At 45.6% G+C, this 17639-nt stretch overlaps 1 protein-coding gene across 9 annotated transcripts in view; it reads right to left on the minus strand.

Moving 5' to 3' along the window:
• The window catches only part of KLHL3 (kelch like family member 3), a 302089-nt gene that overhangs the window by 45333 nt on the left and 239117 nt on the right, over positions 1–17639 (minus strand). For all 9 annotated transcript variants that reach the window (XM_047729680.1, XM_047729681.1, XM_047729682.1 and 6 more), the window contains one exon: positions 9747–9856. In XM_047729680.1, coding sequence (XP_047585636.1) covers positions 9747–9856 — 110 coding nt within the window. The remainder of the gene's footprint in view (positions 1–9746; positions 9857–17639) is intronic.

A 17639-nucleotide genomic window follows, 5' to 3' on the forward strand; every position in this document is an offset into this window, starting at 1 on the left:
TACCAAGAGACACAATGTTATGCATTTTACATGCATGATCTCCTTTAATCCACACAAAATCCTGTGACATAGATATCAGCATTCACATTTTACAGATGAGGAAACAGCCCCAAAAGGTTAGTGTCCAAGGTCATGCTGCCAAGAAGTAGTGCATCTGAGATGTGAACTCACCCCTAACTCTGAAAACCCAAGTTCTAACATTATGCAATACTGTATCTCAGAGGCACAATTAGTTAGAAAAACTGCGAAGACCACTGAATTGGGGAACTATTTTCCTAAACCCGTAATCATAAGTATACCCACCATGTGGTCTTAGGACACCCCCCCACCCAGATACTCTTTTGTTTCCCAGGGATTGAGCCAATAGCTTTTGCTTAATTCACTGACATGATTTTCAATCAAGAAGACAGCACTACTAGGGCGCCTGGGTTGCTCATCACTTAAGCGTCTGCCTTTCCGTTCAGGTCAAGATCCCAGGGTCCTGGGATCAAGTCCTGAATCAGGCTCTCTGCTTAGCGGGAAGTCTGCTTCTCTCTCTCTCGCTACTCCTCCCCCCTGCTCGTGTTCTCTCTCACTCACACTCTCTCTCTTTCTCAAATAAATAAATTAAATCTTTTTAAAAATTAAAAAAAAAAAGAAGACAGCACTACTAGACACAAGAATGAGTCTGTCAGATTTGTGTTGTTTCTTCAACTGAAGTTTAGCAGGACTTCTATGCACCAGACCCCCACCTCGCTGTCCCACACCACACGACCATTGGGAGCAGCGGTATGCTGGAGCTGGAACTCATCGTGCATGTTTCTTCCCATCTAGGTGTTTAATGACATTACACTGGTAGTTTGAAATCAGCTGTCATGGAAATATTTACACCATAGAAATAAGCAAATGAACCAGCAAACACACCAGGGCATTCAGAATTTTTTTTGCAGAGCCTGTTGTTAAATATTTATCAGCATTAACACTGGTTAGACTTCCTGGTCTGAAGGCTCCCTAGACTCTAGAAAACCAACCCAGTTGCACTCATCTTTCTGACAGTCCCATCATCATAAGGTTTTATAGGGCACTTAGCAGTTCCTTCTTGTAGTTACTTCATCTCAGACCCACAAGGGCCCTGGGAACATCAAGAGTCATTCATGTAAGAGAAAAGAGAAGTAGACAGTGGGGAAGTGGTCTGCCCAAACATTACCCAGCTAATTGGGAATGAAGCAGCAATGAGAAGCCCTAGCTTTCAATCCACACTTTGTCCATAGCACATTTCATAGTTTGTAGCTATATATTTATTTCTGTACATTTTTTATAAACTCTATCTCCCTCCATGGAACACTGGGTGTGGTGCATAAACAATGAATACTGGAACACTGAAAAAATAAAAAATGATAATAATAAAAAACTAATGACATTAAAAAAAATCTATCTCCCTCATGTGATTTTAAGTTCCACAAAGGCAGGGGTCTTATGTTGATCTGTTCACCAACGTCTCTCATGTGAATAACACACTATCTGCCACATAGATAGCACTCAATAAATATTTACTGAGAGAATGAATAAGTTAGTCAAAGTGGAAGTGATTGGGTGTATGGTTCTCTTCCTACGACAGCATATTGCCAAATACGTGACCTCACATAAACAATAAAAATGATGACCAAAGTAAAAGAGGGATATCGCCTTGCCTGGAAATTGTTCAGCTTTCCACTACTACCTACAGCCAAGATAAAGGCATGCAGTCTGATTCTGCAAAGGAGAAGGACTGGAGCACAGTGGTTTGAGAGGAACGCCTACAAGCTGGAAGACAATTTCACGTGGCGCCAATCCTACAAAGGAATGGAGCATGACACAGGGATGGAGAATGCCTTGTAGTCAATATGGTGGGCAGAGCGGAGTTGGAAGGAATTGTCCCCTGGAGCTCCAAACACATGAAAGTGACTTCTCACCAACAATAAAGCTTTGAGCCGTAGTCACAAGAAAGAGGGAAGTGCCTTAGTGTTTTAAACAAGGAATGCAAGTCTGGCAGTTGAATGGAAGCTGAGGCCAAAATGGGTCATAGGCCCATACAATTTAGATATGGACTTGAATGGTTCCAAAGTAGTGTCTCATCAGGTAAAATGTCTATACCAGGGGCGCCTGGGTGGCTCAGTGGGTTAAGCCTCTGCCTTCAGCTCAGGTCATGATCTCAGGGTCCTGGGATCGAGTCCCGCATCGGGCTCTCTGCTTGGCAGGGAGCCTGCTTCCTCCTCTCTCTCTGCTTGCCTCTCTGCCTACTTGTGATCTCTCTCTGTCAAATAAATAAATAAAATCTTAAAAAAAAAAAAAAAAAGAATGTCTATACCACAGGCTCTATGTGGACAGTGTTACCCACCTGTGTCCCATGTACTGGGACTAGATGAACTCAATCCATCTGCTCTGGGAAGGGGGAAGGGAGCTCACCATCTCCTGGAGGCTGGGACATTAAGAACCATGTATCTTCAAGAAATCAGAACCCCAGTCTCACACCATGTACAGATATGGGGTCTGAAGTGGGATACTCAAGACAAAAAGGAGTATAAAAACAGTTTCTAAACCAGTAAACCTGCCCTTGAGGGGCACTTCCACAGCCCAGGGCAACCCAGACTCCCATGGACAAAACATCCTCTGAAGATGGTCTCATAGTCAGAAATTATATATTCCTAATGAAAAGAACTACAAAATAGGAAAATCAATAAATCATAGAATATTTGGGGCAACCAAAGAAAACTGGCCTCAAGACTACTCTCCACAATGTCATCCTCAGAATATTATGGGCAGGAGACATTCTGTTGTAAAGGATGTTCTGGGACCAAATGGGCCTTGAGAGCACATCATACAAATCCTCAAATCTCCCTCAGAGATTCACAGAGCTCATTAACATACGAAAGCTCTGGCAAGTCCTTCAGTTTCTTAACCTGGTTCCTGTGTTTGGCCAGGAATGTCTCCTGAACGTGTCAGACATGAGACCTTCTCACACACATTGCAGTTTGACCGCACACTATGGGATACATACTGACCTAGAGAAGAAAGTCCTCACCCCCTAACCTATTCTATTTCCAGCCCCATCTCCCACGACCCCCACGACCCTGGACTCTCATCATATTGGTTACCATTCCCCCAAGTAGAATAAGGTACTCCAAACTTCCATGTCTGGATTCCTACGATCCATTTCAACCTGAATGGTTTCCCAAAATCCTACTCTTAGTCTCCACATTTTAGCTCAAATATTCCCTTAGGAGGTCTTCCCCACCTAACAATTTGGAATAAAACATTCCAGCGCACTTTCCTTGACCTTTGACCATAAGCAACTACTTCTCTCAGTCACATAAGGTACATGTTTCGTATCCAGATTGCAAGTTCTAAGAGTGCTCAGTGTCACTCACCCCCATCTCCCTGTCAGAGTGGGCATCTGTTCATAGTGAACAGAGGCCCAGTAGGCAGACATGTCAGCTTCAAATCATAAAGCTACTATTGTCAACAGGCCTTAGTTTCCTCCTCTGCAGAATGGGGACAATAATCTCTGACTTGGGAGTCTGTGTGAGAAGTAGAAATGATGCGCTGGGCATCAAGAAGTCACACGGAAGGTATACACTCATCAGCATTCCATTTACATAAAGTTCAAAAAACAGCAAAACGGATCCATGAGAAGTCAGAATGGTAATTATGCTTCTTGGGGTGGCTGGCAGTGACGGAAAGGGACTTCCGGGGTTCTGTTACCAGATCTGTGAGCTAGTTCGGTGGGTATTTCACTTTGTTCATGTCCCTGTGCACTGACTTCAATACAAATGTCACTTTGGGGGGGGAAAATGCTGTGTGAAATGCAGGTGGGGAATGGTGAGCCGTCAAGGTTGATTTTTGGTCCTAGTTCTGCTCATAGGTGCCTATACTAAATCGTACTTTCCAAAGGCGAATGGTAAGAGGAGTAATGCTGTGCCCAGGGACCAGGCCAGATGGTTGTTTGCAAGCTGAGAAGCTGGCAACTCCAACTACTGACCTCACAGGAAGATGGGGCTTCCAACAGCTCAAGCGAGACAGCAGGGTGCACTGTTAAATCACCGGGTAATACCTGAGCCGCAAGCACTCAAGTCTAGCCTAGTGGTCAAGGAGCTCCAGGCGGCATCCTCCACCCACCGCGGGCTGGAGAGGCTAGCAGGTGAGACGGGAGAGCATGCAACACCAATGATCCTGGGAGACAAGGGCCCAATCCATTTCAGAAGACACCAGAATCTGGCTTCTGATTACAGGTGTAGGAGACAACAGCACATTAAATAGGTGATCTCACAGAGAGAAACTAAGTGTAGTTCTCGATAATAATACATACCTGACTCTGATTTTTTTTTTATTTTTTTTTTAAAGATTTTATTTATTTATTTGACAGACAGAGATCATAAGTAGGCAGAGAGGCAGGCAAAGAGAGAGGAGGAAGCAGGCTCCCCGCCGAGCAGAGAGCCCGATGCGGGGCTCGATCCCAGGACCCCTGAGATCATGACCTGAGCCGAAGGCAGAGGCTTAACCCACTGAGCCACCCAGGCGCCCCTTGACTCTGATTTTTTAAAGGACCTAAACTATGTCTTTCTGACCTGTATCTAAACTGTGGGCCATTTCTCCGTTAGCACTCACTCTGAAAACTTCAAGAATGTCTCATAAGAAGGCAGAGAATTCCTGAAAAATAGAGACATATATACTGGCTAAGAAAGCAAAGACTTAGAACCTGCAATTCGGTGGCAAACGTGCACTAAAACTGGAGAGTCATCACTCTTCTCCTTAGAGTGGGTCTGTCCTGGAGGGCTGCTTACCCTGCCTGCACCTGGGTCCCAGAAGCTGTCCACGGTGAGGGACGAACTCTGGGTCTCAAAGGCAAATACAATAAACAGACTACCTGTCCACAGGCTGAGCTCTGAGCCCAGACACCTCCCTGTGGAAGGAACAGGTGACTGTGAAGGGCATACTCCTTTGTGCTTTTGCTCTGTACTGGGGACGGGAGGGGTAGGTAGGGCAGCAGCAGAGAGGGGTCCCACCCAAAGAAATCATGATTTTGTAACTCCTGCCAGGTCCTTTTGTCTTCCCTCAAATAACAGGAATTTTAAAACCAAAACTACATGAAGGAAAAACAGGAGAAAAAATGGCAGGGATCCATGCCTCCTCTGACCTCTAGTTCCCACATTTGTCCTTATTCTCTGGAAAAATGTGAAAATTATTCACATAACCTCAGCTGGCTCGGGGCGGTGTCTGGCCCCAGCCTGCCCCTCACTACCTCAGGGCAGTTCTGCTTAGCAGTTCCACAGAGGCGGCCGGGGTCTCTCTATCAGGCACTGCTGTGACTCAAAGATGGCTGAGGCACCCTCGAAGCCCTCAAGGAGCTTGAGGCTACTGGAGGACAGAGGCATGGGTAACAGCAAGTGATGCTAGAAGAAGAACAGTATCTGAGCCCTGGGAGAAGCCCAGACAGGGTCAAGAGAGCTGGGAATGTTGGGGAGCAAGAGCTACTCCCACTGTACATGCTAGGCACCAAGCCCCAGGTCGTACAACCACCTAGACTAACACGGCTATGGGAAGAGCTTCCCCTTGAGAAATGCCCCCAGTCAACAGTGAGCAGGAAGAGGACGAGGAGGAGGAGGATAGTGGTAGTAATAACAGCAGCAGTAATCATGAAGCAGAAAGTAGTGAACACTTTCTTTGGGCTAAGAACTTTTCCCATGTTATCTGATTTCATCCTCAGAACAATTGTGTAACAACTCTACTATCATTGCCCCCCTTTTACAGATGAGAAGACTAAGATATAGAGAAGTTCTCTTACTCATTCATTCAACAAATGGTGTTTGTTTTGTGTCTACCGTGACCCTGATACCAGTAACACCCTGGCAGTGACCATTGAGATGGAGAAAATCCTTGACTGTATAAGGTGCACCCATTCTGGTTGGAGACAAACAACCTGCTCAAAGTCACTCCCCCGTTAGAACAGTGGAGGCAGGATTGGAACTCAGCCACTTCAACCACGGAACCTCTACTTTTTCAAACTCCCAACCAGCAAACTGCCTGGCCTAGCCACAGCCACTTAGAATCCTCATTACTAAAATGCCACATTTCCTCTATTCAAAGATGCATAGTTTTTTCACATTTTAATATCTGAAATCTGGCTGCAGAAAGAAATCTGTGGGCTGTAGGCAAAGAAGTAAATCATAATATAGCTGATTGTTCAAATATGGATTTAGCTCAATACTGTTTATTTGATTACCAGTGCAGTTGTTTTCTGCAACTGTTTTTGAAGCATTTTTTTACTTTGTTTTTTGTTTTGTTTTGTTTTTAGGGTAGGCTCCACTCTCAGCATGGAGTCTGAGGTGGGATTTGAATGGGGTCTGAGATTGAGACCCAAGCGGAGATCAGGGGTTGGACACTTAACCGACTGAGCCACGCGGGCATGCCCCAGCAAATGCTAACATCAAATGCAGCTGAATTTTAGCTTAAATTAAGATCCCTTACATTTCTTCAAACTCCATTAAGTTCACTACAATGCAATAGTGAAAGAAAAGGCTATTGTATATGCAAGAGATTACCTATTATGAAATGTAATTAAAGGAAGTAGAAATCATGAAATCTCCCAGAACACCTCAAAGAATTTTCAAAACCTCAAGAGCTAGCATTCAAACAACAAACATCCAATTGTCAAAAGCTTCCAGCTATTTAACTTCTAGCAATATGTAATCAATTAAGGGGAAATAAAACTAGAAATAGAAAACATGGGCCAAACCCCACTGTTCTTTGATAAACCTCCAAATTATACTGTCAACCTTAGAGGTGCCCAGCTGACTCCGTCGGTAGAGCACGTGTCTCTTGATCTCGGAGTTGTGAGTTCAAGTGTGAGTACAGAGATCACTGAAAAATAAAACTCTTAAAATAAAAAAAGGTACCAACCTTAAAGGTACCAAAGGGATCAAGATCATCAGTAATCTACTTTATGAAAAGCACCACATCACTCTGAAGTTACAAATAACTTCTGAGAACCAAATATATAACTTCATTGACGTGGAAAATACCTCTATTCTTAGGGCGCCTGGGTGACTCAGTCGGTTAAGCGTCTGCCTTCAGCTCAGTCAGGATCCCAGGATCCTGGGATCGAGCCCCGAATCGGGCTCTCTGCTCAGTGGGGTGCCTGCTTCTCCCTCTGCCTTCCCCCCACACACACCCCGCTCGTACTCTCTCTCTCAAATAAATAAATAAAATCTTAAACAAACATACCTCTACTCTAAACTCTAATTACACAGAACAAGCAACTCCTATGTAAGCATATGGACGAAAGAGAGCACTACAGACTATGTTCTAAGCATGTAGATTCAATGCCATGCTTCTTGGTTTCTGGAAAGATGCAGTTAACTCCATGGCTTCTTTTACCATTATCAATGGCAACGCTGATACAACTGTCAATGGTGCCTCAAAACAGAGGACTCTGGTAATTACAATGACAGCTGCCATTTATTAGCACCTGCTGAATACCATATCTGATTTTTTATACCCAATATCTGTGATCCTCCTCACTCCATAAGGGAGGTACTCTTAGTAGTCCCACTTTACATTTAAGAGAATCGAGGTTCAAAGAGACCACTAACTTCTGAAAATCAAGGAGCCAGTGGGCATCAAGTGGAGCATGGAAACAGGTCTTCCTGAGTCCAAAGCCCAAATGGTTTCCAGGCCACTAAAATGCCTGTCCCTCTTAACAACCTGTCTCTTCCACCACCCCAACACAGCAAACCCAGATAAGCCCTCACCTGAGGAAAGCTTACTGTGATCTCACAGCAGGATGGGCCTGCAGGACTTAAAGGTAGCAAGGGTCCCCCCCCCCAACCCAAATACCTCCAAGGTGATCCAAATCCTGTTGCTTATATGGCTGTTGACATTTTCTCAGACTACACCTGAAGGACATGCTCAAGCAGGCCCCAAACTGCCCAAGTACACCAACTACCACATGGTCGATCAACTAACTAGTTCATTCCTTCAATCTGTGCCCATTTGGTAGCACGATCCAGAGAAGACATTAAACAGGCTTGGCAACAAGTGAGGGAGTCTTTGCTGCTGGGGCTGGGGCAGGAAGACGCTGTGGTCTGGCTAGAGGCATCCTTTATCCTGCAGGCAATATCTCACATCAGTTAATGGAAGTAGAAGCCTCACTGAGCCTAAGGGATAGTCCAGCTGGGTGTGCCAGCCACCTTCTGGAAATCTCTCTGAAGTCCTGGGGCAGCCCAGGATTCCAATCCACAAATGTTTTTCTTCTGGATCAAACTTTTGCAGGACAACAGGTGGGGGCTTGTGACGCCACCCTATTCTCTGGACATGTGACTGTGGACGCTCATTGGTAATGCAAGGTCTCTTTTAAGAGCTTCTACTTAAATTATTTCCTCAGAAAAGGACCTCAAGCTTGGACATAATGAGTGGACTAAGACAATCCACGACACATGTATTGAGCATCTCTGAGGATGCGGGGAAGAGTAAGATGTGGTTGCTACCATCAGGGAACTCATGGTCGAGTGGAGGAGCTAAGATGGGCTCAGAACTAACTGCAGTAAAAAGCAGAACAAGGTGAGTATTATCCTGGAACACAAAGGAGAAAGGAATAAATTCCAGATGCATGGTCAATCATAAACTCAGCTACCATCGAATGAGCCCCTACCAAGTACGACCTACCAGGTATGACACCAGGCATTTGACACACCTTATGCTATTTACCCCCATAACCACCCCATGAAATATGTCCTATTACCCTTCTCACTTTATACATGAGAAGCAGATGAAGAAGCAGACTACCTCACCCAAGGTCACCAATTAATTTGTAAAGACTAGAGTAGAGATAAGATTTGGACCCTACTGGCCAATACCAAAGTGTATGTTACTTTCAATATAGAAGACTACATCTCCTAGAGTAAAGAAGTTCTTCCTGGTAGAAGTGGAACAGGAACTGGTTTGGAATTCAACCAGGCGGCAGTGCAAGGGGAGAATGATCCAAGCAGAGGGTCAGTGAGAAGGAAGACCTAGAGGTGGGATAGATGAGCCCTCAAAGCAGTGGGCAGAAATCAAGCCTGCTGCACCAAGGAAGTGGTGTGTGGTCAGTGAGTTAGGTCACTAGCTATCAATAGACCCAGGTTCTAATTTTGCCACGGTCACTCACGTTGGGACCTTCAACAGATCCTATCCTTTCTCTGGGCCTTAGTTTCCTCAACAGTAAAAGTTCCAATCCCCCGTTACACTAGATGTGTCCCAAAGGTCAGCTCTGGCTTAAATGCCCAATGATGCTCCCAAGAGGCCATGTGGGGCCGTGGCTAAGACCAGGGGACAAGAAGACTGCAACTCTGCAGTGACCAGCTGAGTGACCACAGACAAGCTAATTAACTCCTCCAAGTTAGTTTTCCTCATCTGCAATGTGGAGACAAGGCCAATGCCTGCTTCACAGGGCTGTGGTGAAGGCTGAGGGAACTAAAGAGAACAAGGCTCTTAGCAGAGTGCTTGGTAAACTATAAATGTCCGGTTAATGGAGGCAGCTTTGTCACAACAATAATCACCATCGTTATTCCCTCCTCAAAGTGTCCAAACAGTAAATGTAGTGATCACGAGCCAGAAGGTCCTTTCCTAATTATTTAAAGGGCCAAAAAATAAGTTCCTTTTTTTTCCTGCTGAGAAAGAGAAAAGGTTTCACTGTCCCTCCCATGACCGCCTCATGTGTGAGGATCCTGGTTCACCGAGGGGTCGTGCCATACCTTCTCTTCTGAAGAAACGGTCAGCTTGTCACTGGATATCAAGCTGCACACCTGGTCCAGACTTAGGCTAAGAAATTCTTCCCCCAGCATCACCTCTGGAAAGTGCTGCTCTATTAAAAAAAAAAAAAAAAAAAAGCAGAAGTTACAATATGCTCCTGCCCTTCCACAGCCCTGGCAATCTGTGAAGTTCACAGTGGAGTCCTGGGCACTCTGGGGGTGGGCATGAGGGAAAGGGACAGACAGAGAGGCAGAGAGAAAGACAGCACATCCTGGCTGAAGGGAAACTAGCCTCTTAATTTGGCAGCAAAGGCATCCCTCTGTGTGATACTCCAGCCTGAACATCAACACAGATGAAAATGGGGCAGAGAGAAGTGAGGTTATATATTTTTTCCATGCTCCATGTGATTATTAATGGTATTGCAGAAAAGCCTCACTGGGACCTGCCTACTTAATTGAGCTCATTTCCCCTCAAGGCGCAAGCTGGCAGATTTGCAGAAGAAGCCCCCTGCAGCTCAGCTAAACAAAAGTGGGTCAGAACTGCTGTGTGGCTGGAAGTCTCTGGGAGTTCTGGTACGGAGTCAACATTTCAAGGCTGGCAGAAGGCATCAACCTTTTGTGCCCAAATCAAGCCTATCATGGTCTCTGATTCACAAGGAGGCCCAACTAAGCCTCTGTCCAGACTGGCCAGACACAGCTGGCCCCATCACTGCAAGAACAGTCCATGACAGGCAGGCTAGGGGGAACCATTAAAATTTGGGGAACTTGGGGACACCTAAACCGAGACAGAACACACAGGCCGGATATCCATGCAAGGGAAATGCCAAGTGCAATTCCTACCCCGACATTAGCCCAGGCCACCGTTCTGCTCCCACAGAGACAGCGAAATGTCAGTGAAGGAGTATACTCTTCAGAAAGAAGGCCACTAGATTCAAGTTCTGGCTTTGCCATTTGCAAGATGTGTCCCTAAGCCAATGCCCTCTCCTTCCTAGGCCCCACAATCTCTCTGTATAATGAGGATACAAGGGCTCATCTTGCTTCACTCCAATGCTGTGATGGGAAAGGACGGATGAAAGTAGTTTCACAAGCTATGCCGAGGTAAAGTGGCCCAAGAGCCAACAACTCCTGGTGCAGCAGGTTCTGGAGATCATAGGGTCCTTTGTCATGTGCCCCAGAAAGGGCTCCTTTCTCAGCACTCTCGTGGTTCTGCCCCACGGCCCCCAGGAGCATCCATGCTCCTTGCCCTCCAGAGGCTCCAGGGCCCCCCTCTTCTTTCTTTGGTGGACCCTCTCTGGCCTTGTAATTCTAGCAGTGATACCTCCCAGTTCCCAGCAAGGGCTACCCCGACATGGTCTGGCCAGGCCCCCAGGGGAGACTGAGAGTCTCTCCGTGCCCAGGAAGCTGCATGGAAAGGGCAATCAGCAAGCTCAGCTCTGCTCTCACATTCATCGGCTTCTCAAAAGCCAAACAAAGAAGACTTAAATCATTTCTTATAAAACTGATTCTAAACTTTATGTTGAAATAATTTCAAGAGAATTCCCATATACCCTTCATCCAGAGCCTCCAAATGTCAGTATTTTACTCTCAGAGATCTGGTTATAAACAACTTCCTCCATCTTTCGATAGAAAGGGCTCCCCACCTGCTCCCCAGTGGCCTACTGGTATCCCTGAGCCCACAATTAAGCCCTGTCCATCACGAAGCTCAGGAATCTTTGTACATAACAAAAAACAAATTTAAAAGGCAGATCCTTTATAATGGGAAGCAAAGGTCATAAAGTAAAAAGCTGGTCTTGTGTCTCCATATGTGAACAGGAAAATGCCTTTGGTTAAAGCTTGGATTTTCGGTTAGACATTCAAAAGACTTCCCTAACTAAGGGAATATTTAAGAGTAGATAATACTATTTTTTAAAGGATCCATTCCTAAAATAAAAAATTTTTAAATAAAAGCAAGTGAACAATCTCCTTCGGGTGATGGGAATGCATTCTTGGCCTGGAGGCCTGAGAAAGCAACAGGATTCTCCCTCCATGCCCTTTCTGTTCCAAAAAAGTCTCTGGACCAGAGACCTCCATCTGTTGGCAACACCAAGAAATAGCCGAGGGACAATTTGGTGTGGAGTCACCACTCCGAGACAAAACACAGGACACCAAGACTCTGTGGACTTGCCAAGGCTGAGCTCAGCAGGAGAGTCAACAAACCAGCTCCAACATCCCTGGGGCTCAGAGCCATATGGAGCCTTCCTGCCTTTTTTTTGGCTGACCAATAACCTGACATTTGGAGGAGGGAAAAGAATGAAGAGAACAGGAGGAGGTAAGAAGTTAAAATCCGGGGTGTGAAAAGTCCTTCCACAAAGTTCATAAAGCCAAAAGCAGATGGGTGTGGATTTTAAAAAGGAAGACAAAGTATAGTGGTATGTATTCTAAGTGGTCTGGCGAACAAACCAGAAATTCTCAAAGATCAGTCAAGGCAGGAAACAGTCAGCACCCACACTTCCCCATCTCTCAACCTCTGGGGCACTAAAGAATTTCCATCTAGGTCCCTTCTTTCTAAAGTCCCTCTTTCTAAAGGTCCCTTCTTTCTGCTGTTCTGCCCATCTGGGACCTCCCACTGAAATCCCTCCAGAATTCCTCCCAGGAAGCACCAGCTGGTAGGGAGAGGCAGCAGCTTCCCACCCAGGACTAGCACTCTGGGACCGAGGAGATTTGCAGGGCATGAGCAGGGAAACAAAGAGAAAGGGAACAAAGAGGGAGACTCCTTCTTCCCTCCCCCTGCTGTCTGAACAGCTCAACACACCCTCCCCCCAGCCCCCTTTCTATTAGCAACACTCAACAAGATAGAAAAGCAGGAACAGGATGCTCTGGCCAACTTGATTTCCTGGGAGACACAAGTTCCCCAGAAGACTTTATATTCAAGTCAGCCCTCTCCCCAGCCGCTTCCCAGAAAGGAACACCTCTGCTCCCAGAAGACACCTCCCTGAGAATCCACTAGCTTTAACACTTGTTTGTGGATTCGCTGTTTGCTTTGCTGCATTAGAGGATAATGGAGTCAAGACCCTTGGCTAAGAGTGAGAATGCCTGGGTTTGTGTCCTAACTCCACCTCTTAATAGTTCCTTCTTTCCAACCTTCGGCTTCATTGTCCATAAAGTCAGACTGTAATAACTGACCTAGGTCTCAAGCTTGTTTTGAAGCTCAGAGATCTATACTGAGTCCATTATGTATACTGATGAGTCCATTTTGAGATCTTTAAGAAACTTTAGAAAGGAAGGACGAGTATTGTATCAGCCCATGCTCCTGCTTCACAAAGTCCAGTTCTTTTTTTTTCTTTTAAAGATTTTATTTATTTATTTGACAGAGAGAAATCACAAGTAAGCAGAAAGGCAGGCAGAGAGAGAGGAGGAAGCAGGCTCCCCGCTGAGCAGAAAGCCCCATGCGGGGCTCGAACCCAGGACCCGGGATCATGACCTGAGCCGAAGGCAGAGGCTTAACCCACTGAGCCACCCAGGTGCCCCACAAAGTCCAGTTCTATGGGCAGCACTGCTCTCCAACAGAGAAGCGTTTCCACTCCATCAGGGACATCCCTTGGGACTGCAGGTCCTGTGGATAAGGCTGTGGACCCCAAAGGTCTTAGAGACCCACTTTAATTCCATCAAGTTCAACAAACTGTCTAGGGATATGATATTCAATTTCCTAAGACTACAGTTTTCTCACCTGTTAAGTGGGGCTAATAAGAGTTCCTGTTTCATAAAGGTGTGTGCGCATTAAATAAGCAAATAGAAGTAACTCACATCTGCTGAGATGACTGCAAATGTTGGATAGCCATTAGTGTATAATGTGCCAGATGCAGTGTTTCTTCAAAAAAAAGAAAGGAGAACTGATGCCTACAAGGAGCCTACTGGCTTAAAAGAGGCATAAGACAAGGCACCAACAACTCCAACACCAAGTCCACAGGGCCACGACTGGGAGAAGCACTCCAGGTATAAATGACAGCATGAGGGGCGCCTGGGTGGCTCAGCGGGTTGGGCCGCTGCCTTCAGCTCAGGTCATGATCTCAGGGTCCTGGGATCGAGTCCCGCATCGGGCTCTCTGCTCAGCAGGGAGCCTGCTTCCCTCTCTCTCTCTGCCTGCCTCTCTGTCTACTTGTGATCTCTGTCTGTCAAATAAATAAATAAAATCTTTAAAAAAAAAAAAAAAAGACAGCATGGAAGCAGGAAAATGCAGAGCATGTCTAGAAAACAACAATAGCCTAGTCTAGCTACAGCCTAGGCTGTATCTTCATTCCTCTAACATACGTTTACTGAAAAACTGTGCCAGGCTCCAGGAGATACAATGGAGAGGTAGGCAAGCTAGATTTTGGCAGACTGGTGGGGTGTGCGGGGAACCATGGAGTAGCCCCTTGAAGGGGAGCTCTCCAATAATAAACTCTAACTCTTCTAGTCTTTTAGCTTCTTTTTTCTTAAAGAGGAATGGGAACAGGGGCGGGGGGGGGAGTCACTTAAGACTTCCTGTTAAGAGTCCTAATTAACCAACCTTTACTGTAAGCATCAAACACTAAGTTCCAAGTTTTGTATGCCCATTCCTGTCCATTTGGATGAGAAATTATGGGGGCTAAGGGGACCACCAGATAACCTGACGTCCTTTCTGTACCAGGCAATACACACACACCTTCCCGAAGCTGCAAGAATGAGAAGAGGCCTGCTCTGGAGGCACACCAGGATCTTTTCAAGGACGCAGGCCTGGAGAAAGTGGAGGGCATTTCCTAACAGTAGCTAACATTGTGCTAGGCACTTATTTCTCCCCGAAGTCCTACCAAAGTATCAACAGCCCCATTGTACAAATCAAGAAATGGAAGCTCAGAAAGATATTCAGCCATGTGCTTAGGATCACAGAGCAGTTAAGCGGTATAGCCAGGTTTTAAAACCAAGACTGTATGATAACAACAACAAACCTTCTTAGTCCCCAAGATGACAGTAATTTGTCCTAAGCAGGCCACTGTAGTTAAAATCCAATGTAGGTGTCAGAGCATCCGAAGAATCTCTCTTAGGGTTATGATTGCAGAGAGACAAAAAAAAAAGGATGACTATAAAAACCTTTCTTTACAAACAAAACAAAACGTGAGGAAAGTAGTATTCTAAACCCTTTGGCATCAGTCCAAGGTTCAAATCTTAGACCTAACCCCCACCACCAATTGAGACGTTTCCCTAATCCCCCTGCCCACCAGACTAGAGGAAGTGCTATTCACATGTTTTCAAAGCACCCAAAACAAAAAATAAAAATTATCACGGTCCCAATCAGGCTGTGTTATCATGTGAGGTCTTTCTTTCCTACCAGGGGTGTGAACCTGTCTTGCTCAAAGCTGAACTCTCAGTGTCCACACATCTGCATGTCCTATGCCTCCCTGCCCATTCTCCAGGATAGCCTAGGGCTTGGGCAACCTCCCAAGTTAATCCCCAACCCATTCCTCCCTGATGGGATAAAATAAACTAGCCTTTAATCAAGTTCATCTAAACTACAAGCCCAGAACAAATGGAACTAAACCCATCTATGACTTCTCTGACCCACACAGATGAAATAAACCCCATTATTCCAGAGCCAACGGCCCCAGGGAATAGGAATGAGTAGTTCTGACTTGAACTACTGGTCACTGCCCTCCCTTCAACCACCAAGGAAAGACAGGCTGACTCAGGTGGACACTGAATCAAAACATTTTAGTAGGATAAAATGATAAAACAGAACCGCTTTAAATCTCTGTCCCCTACTGCCCTATTTTTGGAGGGTGGAAGTAAGCTTTCCTGAATCAGGATTTGGCTTTCAAGGCCCACTGTTTCCCTGTTCCAGGAAAAAGTCTCATAGAAAGTAACAGAGCTCTTACCTTGACCATTTCCCACAAGGGTCATGACCACCAGCCCTCAGACCCCAAATATTACTATCTCTCCATTCCCTGGGGATGGTGGGATATCAGCTCTCTTTCCCAGGTGACTGAATTCTCCCTTTCTAACACACATGTGTGCGGGTGCACACTTTGTGTGCATGCACACACACGCATATGCACACACACACGCACGCACACACTAAGCAGCTACATCAAAACTGCACAGTTCACAGTATTATTGCTTTGACAGCAGGGTTCTCTGTTACCCAGGGAATAGAAGGATAAGGGAAGCTTCCTAAAAGAAACTTGCTCTCCAAAACCTAGCTATATCTTGCTCTCCTTCATTGGCCATCTTTGAGTCAGAAGCAGAAAATCAGGGGAAGGCAAGAAGGAGGCAAGTGCCAGAGAGAGAGAAGCTGTACTGTCCTGTGCTCTGAGCTCTGGTATCACAGGCTCCCTGTGAAAGCTTGCACTGCCACTCACAAACGACATGATCTTGGGCGAGTTACTCAAGCTTCCTGGTGTTTCCGTTTATTCATCTATAAATTGGAGAAATAATAACCACGTCTCACAGTCACGTGGCCAAAATGCAGTAATGCCTACGGGATGTGCAGCACCAGGCCTGGCACCTAGCAAGTGTTCAGAAAAGGGTAAAAAACTCCTACAATCATCATTACCCGTCATCTCATCATTTCATGATGCCAAGCTGGAGGAAGCAATTTCACAAGACAACCCTCACTGAGTCAGAGGCTCATGTTTTTTAAATGATTTGTCAACGTTTTTTGTTGCCCTTAATTTAATCACTTCATTCCATGATCTCAAGTGACTCAGTCAAAAAAAGGCTATTTCTCTCCATGAGCACATGAAATCCGATGGCTTTTCCATCCCATGGCTGAAGGGTTTCAGCTCAGCTTTGGCAGACTGATGTAAACAACATGGCCAAAGAATTTTAATTGCCATTTCATTAATAGGGTCCCATTAACATCCCTCCCAACTAACTCTGCTGATGGCCCAGTACAGGGCTGCCCAATTATCAAGCAACAGAGTCCCCATAAACCTGGACCCTGGCCGATGCAGTTAAAGATTAAGCAATCCTGGAAACAATAATGAGGTATAAGAAACGGGCTGCATAAAAGGCCAGGGTCCTTTTCCCAGCTGCTCGCAACCCATCAGCTTGTGGCAAGGGTCTAAGCAGTCAGCTTCTAAACCTGGGATGACCTTCCCCCACCCCAGAATAAAATACCACAGCAAAAAAATCTGGGGGCATAGCCTTGAGAGGGAAGGACCCAGAGGAAGCAAAGGGGACTGCCACAGCAGGAAGAGACGGGCCATGCCAAACAGGAAAGCAAACAGGCAGCGGAGTGGAGAGGCAATGCTCCAGTCCTCCCAGAGCTCTACTGTGTCTACCTCTAAGCACCTTCACCAGAGGGCTGATGACTTAACAGAAGGCAAGAGGTCACCTTAAGAATAGTTTCATTTAAAAAAAAAAAAAAAAAGTTTCATTTTTTGGAGAACAATTGGCAAAATCATTTTTTTTTTTAAATGCACACTCTCTTTGAGCTGCTTTATGCTACTAAGCTAGTACTCTACAGATACAATTATACTACTACTTACACACCGGCAAGTGTTCTCCAACATAGCACGTATAACAATTCTCACTCAAGCATTTTCTATAAAGGAAAAAACTAGTAACATTAACGTCCATCAGTTGAGGACTGGTTAAGTAAACTATATAGTTCATCCATATGATGCAGCAGAGAAAAAAGAATGAGATATAGCCATGCACAAAGGCCTGGAAAGAACTCCAAGATTTTGTATTAAGTCAAGAAAAAGTACAATGAGGGGCGCCTGGGTGGCTCAGTGGGTTAAAGCCTCTGCCTTCGGCTCGGGTCATGATTCCAGGGTCCTGGGATCGAGCCCCGTATCGGGCTCTCTGCTCAGCGGGGAACCTGCTTCCTCCTCTCTCTCTCTCTCTTTCTCTGCTTCTCTGCCTACTTGTGATATCTGTCTGTGAAAATAAATAAATAAA

The sequence above is a fragment of the Lutra lutra genome, chromosome 5 (genome assembly GCF_902655055.1).
Source record: "Lutra lutra chromosome 5, mLutLut1.2, whole genome shotgun sequence".
Lineage (NCBI taxonomy): Eukaryota > Metazoa > Chordata > Mammalia > Carnivora > Mustelidae > Lutra > Lutra lutra.